Raw genomic sequence first — 12,330 nt, forward strand, 5'->3', positions numbered from 1 at the left:
GTTTATGAATTTTCATATTAAATAATAATAACTTGTACATTAGCTTTTAACATCATATCAAGCAAACAATAGAAATTATACGTAAATATTAAATGACCTATAATTGTTAATGTTTGTGTCACTTTGGTCTTTTGTGGATAGTTGTCTCATTGGCAATCATACCACATCTTCTTTTTATATTGTTTTGTAAATAAATGAACTTATTCTTTATATATTGACCTTGTTTTGTAGATAGATACAATGAATGTCCCTCATCATCTTGGTGCCTTCCTGACGTTTGTATTTGGACCTGTTTGCTGTTGGTTACATTCAGCTATAACATGGAAAACCTATAAAGAAGAGAGGAAAACAGAGTTTCTCATCACATTTCTATGTCAGATAGCAATGAGTTTTGTATCGACATGTTTGTTAATTATTTGTATCCTTTTAAGTAACAAAAATTCTATTTGAAAATGTAATTTGATGTACACAAAGTCATATATTTTCGATAGATACTATATAAGATTTTAATTGATCCATTTGAATAAAACGGTAAACGATAATGCAATACAAGGCGAATCACAAAATGGAGGCAATTTAAAATTTAAAACGGCAACTGCTAAATGGAAACAAAAAGGAGGTAGAGGACACTTAATTTTCCGTTTTTCATTTTTTCAATATATATGTTTTCAATATAACTAGTATATATTTGTTTAGGGGCCAACTGAAGGACGCCTCCGGTGCGGGAATTTCTCGCTACATTGAAGACCGGTTGGTGACCTTCTACTGTTGTTTTTTCCTATGGTCGGGTTGTTGTCTCTTTGACACATTCCCCATTTCCATTCTCAATTTTAACAATCATTCTTCATTATACCAAGTCTAGGGTATAGTTTTTCCAATCGCTACTATCTCAGCTTTATATCACCATCAGTCTGAATTTATGATTAAAAACAAGAAACGTGTTATAGAGTTCAGATAGGCTATATCGAGGCATCTATCATACGTCTATGATTACGATGTAAACATTGATGATATACCTTGGTTTGAGATGTGAAATTTGTTTTATTTTGTTTTATCTTTCAATGTTAACAGATGTTTGATATTTGTATTTCAATGATAAAAAATAAAGGTCATTTGTTTTAGGACCTCATCTACAAATAATTTTAAAATCCTTAAAATGTTTTTAAAAAAACATAATGAAAAACCCGACCGATATATAATTCTTTAGATTAATATTTTAGCAATACATTTAAAGTTACAAAAAAAAAAGAATCTGTCTTCTTTTTTATGTGGGAAAAGTTTAATAAGAACTTAAATATTTTGTTTAAATCCTTGTTTTATCTAGGTACATGGACAACATATACGCTATGGTAATTGTTGACATCTATGCTTGATTTCTTTTAAAATTTGAAAAGATATTTCCTTAACACTTCATAGTTTCCGGTTCATTTGGTTCATATAAACACCAACGATTATTACAGGAGAGTTCTAAAACGGTAGGTTTCTCAAATCGTGGAAGGAAGTTCTAAAACGGTAGGTTTCTAAAATTGTGGGGGAAGTTCCAAAACAGTAGTTTCTCAAGTCGCGGGGAATGTTCTAAAACAGTAGGTTTCACAAATCGTGTGGGTGCATTCTCTTAACGGATAACACATAATTTATCTCTATATAAGAATAGTTTTTCAGACTAAATATCAGTAGAAGACACTCTGGAAAGCCAAATCATGAAAGACTTATATTAAATATTAATAATTGTGAAAAGTTAAAAACAAAAACAAACACTCTGCAAAACGTAGCAACTAAAGCAAAAAACCTTTAGTCGACGAAGTCATAATCATAATCACATTTATGGATGAATTCATAATGTATTTTGTTCTTTTTCTTGGACACAAGAAATGACATCCCGAGATCTATTTTGTTTTATTCTATGAAATTTTACGTGATATTATTATTCTTTTGAACTAAACATTTCGACATATATTTTTTCTTATTTTAAGGGCACAATTCGATATTTATTTTAAAAAAGCAATAAGGCGATCTACGTTTGCAAATGACAGACTAAGCGTCACTGATGAGTCTTATATGGACGAAACGATCGTCTGGCGTATTAAATATTTATAAGCCTGGTACCTTTGATAACTATTATCCTCCATTATGGAAATGAAGTTCATGTTAGCAATTAAAGGCATTCATACGGCCATCAACAATGAGACAAAAGCCTTACACTGTAAAGTCGTCTATAAAATGCCCCAACATGATAAATATGAAACAATTCAATTTGGGAAACTAACAGCCTTGTCTAAAACACAATAATGTACGAGAAGAAATGAACCAACAACGTCCAATGAACTTCAGGATCCTTACTATGGAGAGGCACATAAAGACTATGTCTAGGTGAACTATGTTTGTAAGCACTCAAACTCTTAACTAAGTGTAACATTACAACCTTAGAACAAACTATAAAAATCAGTTGCAAAATGCATAACTTTTGTGATCTCTTGCAGGACACATTCCGAGATGTATTTTTGACGTCAACAATATCAGAATGGTTATTAGCTATTTCAATAATATTGTTTTTACTGACGTTCATACCTGGATTTAAAAAGATGGAATTTGATGGAATTGTTACAAAATGGAAAGCACCTGGAAGTGAAAAATCTGTAAGTATCTGTGCTACTGGTAATCAGACTTAGACAGTCTCCATTTCCTTTCACCCAATAAAACAAATTATCATTTCATGCAAAATTTCATGATTGCTCTTTTCCAATTGATAATATTGATTCTTTCCTCCGGATCGATCCCTTAGGCAAGTCGATTAATATTGCAACTCTTGTAAGGCCCCTTGGTCGTATAGCTTTCAATGTTGCTACGAGTAACATCTGTTGCTCATTAAATTGATTATTTTTTATCGTTTCTGGTGAACGTGTAAATAATATGAGCTGAGGAGTAAACATTAATACAGTTGAAACGCAACAAAACTTCAATATATGAAGATGTGATATGATTTACAATGAAACAACTCTCTGACAAAAAATAAACTTAGGCTTTGTATTATTTTAATTTTGTTTCTTGTGTTCAATTTTGAAATTAGTATGGCGTTCATTATCACTGAACTAGTATATATTTGTTTAGGGGCCAGCTGAAAGACGCATCCGGGTGCGGTAATTTGTCGTTACATTGAAGCCCTGTTGGTGACCTTCTGCTGTTGTTTTTTCTATGGTCGGTTTGTTGTCTCTTTGATACATTCCCCATTTCCATTCTCAATTTTATATTTAATACATCAGCTAGATCGTGAAGGGTTTTAACATATTATCAATTAATTCAGATAAAAGTAAACAAATATGAATGGCCCAATAAAAAAATCAGATGTCGACAAAACACAGAAACTTTAAAATCTAACGAAACTCTACATAGTTACACTACTGGAATACTGTCAATTTACCGACACCAACTCAACTATATTAAAAAGACAGCAGGGATGGTGAAAACAACTGGCGGTATTCCGGACATTATACAGTTACTAGTATACATATTTGGTGGCGGTAAACTAGCACTGTTATTATTGATTGATACTTTCTATATTCAAACCAGTGGCAAACAAACAATTAAATACAAAAAGAACTTTAAAAAAAAAAAAACTGTATTATACGACACTGTATCAAATCAATTAAATGGAGCTGAAAGTATTATTATACTTAACCGCATATTTTCATTTCAGGTCTTATGCGGAAGGATACTAGGTTGTTGTAATGTGTGAGCCGTTTTGGAAAATCTTTATTTATGTGAGACTGTTTGTGTAAAATAAAACATTTATATTGTAAACATGTGCTAACCAACTTTTTTTATCAAATCATTAACCAATTACATGAATTGAGTATGGTAACATCTACAGTTAAAGGTCGATGCCTCTGCTGGTGGACTATTAGTCCGCGATGGTATCAACAGCCCAGTAGCCAGTACTCCGGTACTGACATGAAAATACGGATGTTTTGTGTTATTAAAATTTGCTGTTACAAAATATTAGAAATTACTAAAATTAAGGAATGTATCTCCCTCATGCAAAGCTCTGATTCCTTTCACGGATTAAGCTATACTTTTTGGACCTTTTGGATTATAGCTCTTCATCTTTTATATAAACTTTGGATTTCAAATATTTTGGCTACGAGCATCACTAAAGAGACATGTATTGTCCAAATGCGCAACTGGTGCAAGAAAACTGGTACCGTTAATTGTATTAAAGAGGTCATGGCTTTTTTTTTTATTTGAAATTCAAGTAAAATTTAAGCCTGTTCGGGTAATATTTATATCAGTAGCTTTTGCTGGTAGATAACAACATTACTTTTAAATGAGTTTAAAAGCATACTGGGGCTATATGACCAAAAGTACATAAAAATAGTCAAAATCTTCTACGGTTTACAAATCTGGGTTACAAGTTAAAACTAAGGAAAACATACATGTATCAATACTATAAGAAAAAAAAGAAAAAAAAACGATAGATGTCCTCCATTTCTAAATTCGAAAATTGGGATTAGTTTAATTAATAACATAATTTCTTTGACGTATAATGTGCTTTAGAATTGTACGGAACATGTCAAAAGCACTGTCAATTAATATTTGATGTAGCAATATTTTTTCCTCTCGACCCTAACTGGAAGCAGAGAGGTATCTGTTCCACATAGTCTTATTTGGTAAGCAGCCTGAGTTTATTACGTTTTTGACAACAACAAAAATGTTTATCAAATCATAATAGTACTCGGCTATTTTTTTAAAAATCTGGCACAAACGCATCTTGTTTTCATAAAATTGAGAATGGAAATGGGGAATGTATCAAAGGGACAATAACCCGACCATAGAAAAAACAACAGCAGAAGGTCACCAACAGGTCTTCAATGTAACGAGAAATTCCCGAACCCGAAGGCGTCCTTCAACTGGCCCCAAACAAATATATACTAGTTCAGTGATAATGAACGCCATACGAATTTCCAAATTGTACACAAGAAACTAAAATTAAACTAATACAAGACAAACAAAGGCCAGAGGCTCCTGGCTTGGGACAGGCGCAAAAATGCGGCGGGTTAAACATGTTTATGAGATCTCAACCCTCCCCCTATACCTCTATCCAATGTAGAAAAGTAAACTCAAAACAATACGTTCATTTAAAATTCAATTCAAGAGAAGTCCGAGTCTGATGTCAGAAGATATCACCAAAGAAAATAAACAAAATGACAATTATAAATAAATAACAACAGACTACTAGCAGTTAACTGACATGCCAGCTGCAGACTTCAATTAAACTAATTTAAAGATTATGATTTCATCATATGAATATCAGGCACAATCCTTCCCGTTAGGGGTTTAGTATCATACCATCACAACAAATATGAGAAGAACATAGCCAGTGTCATGCCAACAACTGGTTTTTGAATAAATGTGTTCAGTTCCTGACAACAGTATCGTAACTATATCCTTTCCTAATAAGTCTATTTAAAGGTTTTGTTAGTTAGGTTCTGATGTGAATACTGACATTTTTGTGCTTTATAAAGAATATTTCCATAAAAAATTGGATACGTATAAAAAGTCACCATGTTGAGCTATATTTACAAATGATGTCCTTATACCGATGATAAAATTTAGTAAATGTTTTGACTAGTTTGTGATATCGAAAATCCTGGTGTAATAATTTTTCAGTAATACATAAATTTCTCTCGTTAAAATCTAAAACAGTGTTACATACACGAGCGAATCGTACAAGTTGAGATATATAAACACCGTAAGATGGCGACAAAGGAACGTCACCATCTAAAAATGGATAATTAACGATAGGAAATGAAAAATCATCTCTTTTTTCATAAACTTTAGTATTAAGCTTTCCATTAGTGATATAGATATCAAGATCGAGAAAAGGGCACAGGTCATTGTTAGTATTAGCTTTATTTAAAGTAAGTTCAACAGGATGAATTTCTTTAGTATACATACTGAAGTCGTCATTATTGAGTTTATGACTTTTTTCCAAAGTCGTAGTAACGGCGTGCACAAAGCTGAGTCTACAAATGTAACGTCTTCAGATTACAAACACCATTTACGACGTCGGTATTTTCCCTCAGAAAACGTAAGCGTAACAAAAACACTGGACACGTAGTTTACCACATAATGCTAAACATTCACGTTCAACTTATTACTTTTTTTTCAAACAAAAAATGTGCAGCAGATGCATATTTTGAAAATATAAATAAATATTTGCTACGAGCAGTATAACGGAAAAAATTAGCGACGATGTCGTGGATCCTTATCAGAAAACAGCGTCAAAACGCCATTTCTTTAGATTGTAACATAATAGCTGGACATTTAAAAATTCAGGTGTTCAGTCTGGACTATCGAATCATTTATATGTTGCAGATTTTATTAAACCTCTGGTTTTGCACATTTCGAAATAAAAAGATAGCAATTACATATTTTTTCTTACCGATTCTTCTATTTTGATTATTAGTCCTTCCAAATTACTACTTCTTACACATAACGAAGATCATTCCAAGCATATATACTATGGTTGGTTTTTTTTTTATTTTTTTGCGGTAAATTTTATATAATGTCAGAGTCCGAATCTAAACAATTCTATTATACGAAAATGTGAGATACAATGTTAAATTTGTATAAGTTTTAGGTCAAAAACTCTATTTTATGCTAATTTAATGTTACAAGTTACAACGATCTTTTTTTTTTTTTATTGTATGTCAGTTTCATGCTTTATAGATTAAATATTAATTTACCTTACTAATAATGTGGATTCTTATGGCATGCATTCATCATTTTATCATGAAAAAAGATTCTTCTTTAAAAAATATTTAAAATACATATACATATTATATGTTAAAAGCTATTGAAAAAGCGCATTTTACAGTTGCCGTCAACTTTGTGCACGCCGTCTAGTAATAGTATACAGCTTGGTGGCAAGTACATATGAGCACGTTAAAGGAATCGGGAAAGATGGATGTTTTTAAGATTTCCTATTTCTTTTGGAATGTTTATATCACTTGAAGTCGTTAATAATATAAGGGCAATGTTGTCCACTAGCATGACACTACTTCCACGATGATTAAGTACTTTAACAGATCATTAAAGAAACACCAAAATGAAAAGGAAATTCAAACAGTTCGTCAACTTGTTTAACGCCTCTTTTAAGTTCATACTACCTCATCTTCATATCATTGCCTGTCTGAATACTTTTTTAAATCATTATAAAAGTATTATAGAATACAGATATGTTGTCTAGTCATCTACTACATGTTTATAATTAAATGTGTCAGTTTACGATTTTGACGTAAACATTGATGATAGTATATCTCAGATGTTCATATTTGTATTTTGATGATGAAACATTCAGAACATTCGTTTTGAAACGTAATTTTAACGAAAATTACTGATAAAAAAACATAAAAAAGAGAAGAGAAAAAAAAAATTGACATACATTTTTGTTCAGTATCTAGATTATTGCTCAATTTGTGGTTACACAAACAAAAAAGGGAATCTGTCTGAATGGTAAAGGTGAATTGTTTATTTTTGTTTTATCTTAGTAAATGTTCTACGCGTTAATTATGATAATTGTTTATTCATACTTTTAATATAATCATATTCTGTTAAATCTGAAAAGAAATATCCTTAACACTTGTGTGTTCATTTGGTTCATATAAACACCAAAGATTATTACAAGAGAGTTGTAAGACGGTAGGTTACTCAAATCGAGGCGGAGTATTCATTTTGAGGATTATACATATTGCATGTCTATATTAGAACAGATTTTAAAAAATGATGACAGTACGAAATCACTGCGGACAACCAAATTTCATAGAAAAAAACCTCATATATTTTAACTCATATTTGTAAAATGTAAAACACATACATCAAAACAACCAAACAAAAGAAGGACACAAGAGAAAAAGATAGCACATTATTTTAAAAATAGAGACCACACATTCCCCAGAGAACATTATATAAATAACACATAGATGAGATGGTGATATATCAGATTGGTACCCCGAGAAAACATTATCAACTGCGGCGAAACCAAGGTTGACAATGCTTGTTCGAGTTGTAATAATCGGCTCTTCCATCCTCTCAGATATATGTCATTTTACTTTTTATTCTGAATGTCCTATCATTATTGTCTTTTACATATGCATTTTCTTTTAAAGTATTTTCTATGACGTCACATTCATAACAACGTTATGGGTATTAGAAAAATTAACAGAAGTGAAACAATGTTTAATAATTTTATTTTGACATAATAGTATCTGAGCCGAAACATAGAACTTAAGGATGTACTTAGGTGAGGTTTTTGAATAAGTGTCAAATGTTCGGACTCCTTGGTGTTTTTTTCCATACGATACACGGTAAAATATTTTGCCTAATAACACCATAATATCTTTTTACATCAGACTTAGTAGCTCATAAACGATAATTTCACAAAATTTAAGCAAATTCTTGATTTTCTTTCTTTTGAGACCCAAATAATACCAAAGCAAATATAAGGTAAAAGGCCGAGTCAGCCTTACTGTCATATATAAAAAATCGAAAGGGAGATCCATTATCTATCAATATTTTTAGCTTATGTTGATCCTTATCTTATACATTTCCAGTTTAAAGTATCAAGTTTGAATTCTTCATTTATTTAATTTTACCTTATAAAAAAGAAGATGTGGTATGATTGCCAATGAGACAACAACTATCCACAAAAGACCAAAATGACACAAACATTAACAACTATACCTTTTTCAACTGATTTTTATAGTTCGTTCTTATGTTGTACTGTTATACCTTATTCTTAGATCACCTAAGTACATCCCCAAGCGTTGTGTTTGATAATGTGATGCAAATTCAATTCATTAACCTTTGAATTATCCATTTCAAAACAAATTGTCACCCTCTCAGCCATGTGTTAGAGTAAATCAACACCTTCGTATTAGCCAATCAAAATATGGCATTTTAACGTGCAGTAACGTGTACCACAAAATGATGTATTGCTTTGGTCCTCTAAACATAACGAGATGTATGTTTCCAATATTTCAAAGACACATTCCAAAATGTATTTAGTTTTTCCCAATTAAGACACATTACGATATTTAATCTTTTTAACAAGATTTATTTCACACAGATGTATTTTGGTGTTTTCCAGGACAAATTACGAGATACATTTTTGTCTTTTCCAGGACAAGTTACGAGATATATTATCATAGAAATAAGGAGATGTTGAACGATTTCAAATTCCACAATTAGCCACAAAATTGCAAATGAAGTTGATGTTAGCAATTAAAGGCAACCATGTGGCTTCATCAATGAGAAAAATATATACCGTATAGTCGGCAATGAAAGGACCCAACATGAATTTAAGAGATGAATCAATTCAATAGAGAAAACTAATGGCTAAAGCTGTTACAATATAATCTATGAAAATCAAAAATGACACACATGAACCAAAAAACTTACACTGGACTGTGGACAGGAACATCAAAATGCGGCGAGGTGAACTATGTTTGTGAGCACTACGCTAACCTACGACAATGTTGTGACAGCACAAAACGAACAAACTTAACTTTAAAAAATAATTGGAAAACGCAAACTTAAATCCGTTTTCCTAGATCTAAAAAGATGGCATTTGATTGAATTGTACAACAAAATCGAAAACACCTGTTGATGAAAAATCTTAATGCATCTAATCTCCCTGTAACTGTTCAAATCAGATTTATAGACAAGCTTAATTTTCAATCTATCAACAAAAGATTTGTCGAAAAAAAATACGCAACCTTTTCTGTATCCATCAACATTGATAACTACAAAGAGTCGAAGTATTAAAAGATTTTAAAACATTGATAACCACCACCACTATTGTCAAAAACAACAACAACAGTTAAAACACGGAAAGATGTAATTAACCATCTTACCAAATTCGTCCTATTGTAGATTTGTTACTCTCCTGTGATGAATCGAAGCGTATAGCTGTGTGTAATATAATAACAATATAGCGATATAATACAAAACGCACTCTTTATGAATAAAAACTATATTCTATAATACCCTGTCAAGTCCTTAATGCTATTTAACTTCGTATTTTATTTGGTCGTTTTAACATTTTGTTTTTATTTGAGCGACACTGTTGAGTCTTTAGTAGACGAAATGCATGTGTTGCACAAATAAAAAATTTCAATCCTGGTATATATGATAAGTTTATTTATAAAAAGAATTTGATGTATTAGATGTAAGCTTCCTACATATGAAGAGTGTAAGCTACGGGTATATAGAACGATTAAATTTGATTTGCATAGAAGTAGTAGATAAATTGATCTCTGATCAGTGCTTTTTAGTGGCTGTATGTATCTCTGTACTATCTTATCTATATCGGGTCTAATTGTCAAAACCTGATATTTCATTATTGGACATATTTGTGTTATAGATAACTTTGTTTTATGATTTTCCTCTAAGTTCAGTATTTTTGTGATTTTACTTTTTAAATATACACGGAATCATATAATCTTGTTTGTATGAATACTGAAGAAAAAATATAGTCAATCCCGTCTCACTTTTAAATCCCAGTATAAATTAGTTTTAAAATACCAGTAAATGAAGAAACAACTATAAAAGTACTGCCGTTTTTAAAATTGCATGTTCACGATTATACCCGGGTAACACTGTTTTAACTGTTTGTCAGTCTATTCGTCATACCAGAGACATAAAATACAATTGTATTATATGTCTCTGGTAATACCTATGAATATTTTGTCGCAGTTTTCTCAGAAACTACATCACAAGGATTTCTAAAATTTGTTTCAGCGTATACATGTATATGTTACAGTCAAATTGTATAATCAGTGATTATGTAGAATCCCTGAAATTTTCAGCGATTATGTAGAATCACTGGCTAGTTTAGGGATTATATATAAACTAAAATTTTCAGGGATTATGTATAATCGCTAGAAAAAAACGTCAGGGATTCTACATAATAACTGACAAGAAGGAATAGTTTAATTTATAAAGAAAATGAATAAAATTGAAATTATTTATTCTATAAAATGATTTTAAATCACATAAAAACATCATTATAAAGCGACATAAATTGTAAAATGTTAAGCACAATATATCAAAATGATAACTCAATTTTTTTTTAAATGTTAGGCACACTACATGAAAATGTGAAACACAATATATCAAAATAATATGCTTCACATCTGTTTTTACCACAATATCAACATTTTAGGAAACCTTTTCCTGCACATATCGAATCAGATTTTAACGACAAGCCAAAGTGAAATAAAGTGTTCAAAAAAAACATCTGCAGCTTCCTCTAAAATTTGTTTCTATGTGTCAATCTTAAGTTCTGCCTGTTTTTCCTACATTTAGATGCCTAAGTTCTCACAGTTTGAATGTCTTATTCATTTAGACAAAAAAAATCACACAAAACAGATGTTCCATAATCTTCTTCACCATTTGCTTGACATGTATCACACATAACATGCTTTATGGATTTAAAAATAGAGCATAGATAAGGCGGTTAGTTTTCTCGTTTCAATTGTGTTACATTGTCATTTTGGGACCTTTTATAGCTGACTATGCAGTATGGGCTTTGCTCATTTTTGAAGGCCGTATGGTGATTTTGGTCTCTTGTTGACAGTTGTCTCATTGGCAATAACACCACATCTTCTTTTCTTACCTGAATATTCATTTGACGCTGGCTTTTGATAAACAAACAATACATGTCAAGCAATTGCTATAAAGGGAATGTTGATATTATTAATTTTGAAGTCTTCAACTTTATCTCGAAACCCTGTGTTGGTTATATTTTTAAGATCATCATCTGTGTTTAAAAGCAAAACAGTTTCATCTGGCAAGGAATAAATGAAAGAAAAACATATAATTTGTCTATATTTTTTTTATCAAACAAAGGATCATTAAATTATTCATAATCCCTGAAATCATATTAGGGAATTTGTAGAATAATTATTAAAATGTTCAGTGATTATGTTAAATCACTGGTCATTTATATATAATTACTAATGATTTTAGTGATTCTACATATTCCCTGAAAAATCAGGGATTCTACATAATCCCTGATTATACAAATTCACTGTAACATATATAAGGCAGCTATACCGTGTGTTACGTTTTCAGGTGCATCATCAAACAACTTCCAGTTAAGCATGTTAATCAAACACTTATTTCAGTTAACACACGATAGGCAAATTGAAACGTTTTGTCACATTTTTCTCAAGAACTATAATACAAGGATTTCTAAAATCTGGTTTCAGGGTTTATAGAAGTCAGTTGCACCATGTGTTGCGTTTTCAGGTTCATCCCTCAACAAGTACC

The 12,330-nt window shown here is 31.0% G+C and overlaps 1 protein-coding gene across 1 annotated transcript in view; it reads left to right on the forward strand.

Moving 5' to 3' along the window:
- The window catches only part of LOC134683915 (DNA damage-regulated autophagy modulator protein 2-like), a 46,438-nt gene extending 42,640 nt beyond the window's left edge, over nt 1-3,798 (forward strand). The window contains exons 7-10 of the mRNA XM_063543232.1: nt 232-418; nt 1,417-1,475; nt 2,481-2,636; nt 3,695-3,798. Coding sequence (XP_063399302.1) covers nt 232-418; nt 1,417-1,475; nt 2,481-2,636; nt 3,695-3,733 — 441 coding nt within the window. The 3' untranslated portion in view covers nt 3,734-3,798. The remainder of the gene's footprint in view (nt 1-231; nt 419-1,416; nt 1,476-2,480; nt 2,637-3,694) is intronic.
- Nucleotides 3,799-12,330: the final 8,532 nt, after the last annotated feature.

The sequence above is a fragment of the Mytilus trossulus genome, chromosome 9 (genome assembly GCF_036588685.1).
Source record: "Mytilus trossulus isolate FHL-02 chromosome 9, PNRI_Mtr1.1.1.hap1, whole genome shotgun sequence".
NCBI classification, from domain to species: Eukaryota; Metazoa; Mollusca; class Bivalvia; order Mytilida; family Mytilidae; genus Mytilus; species Mytilus trossulus.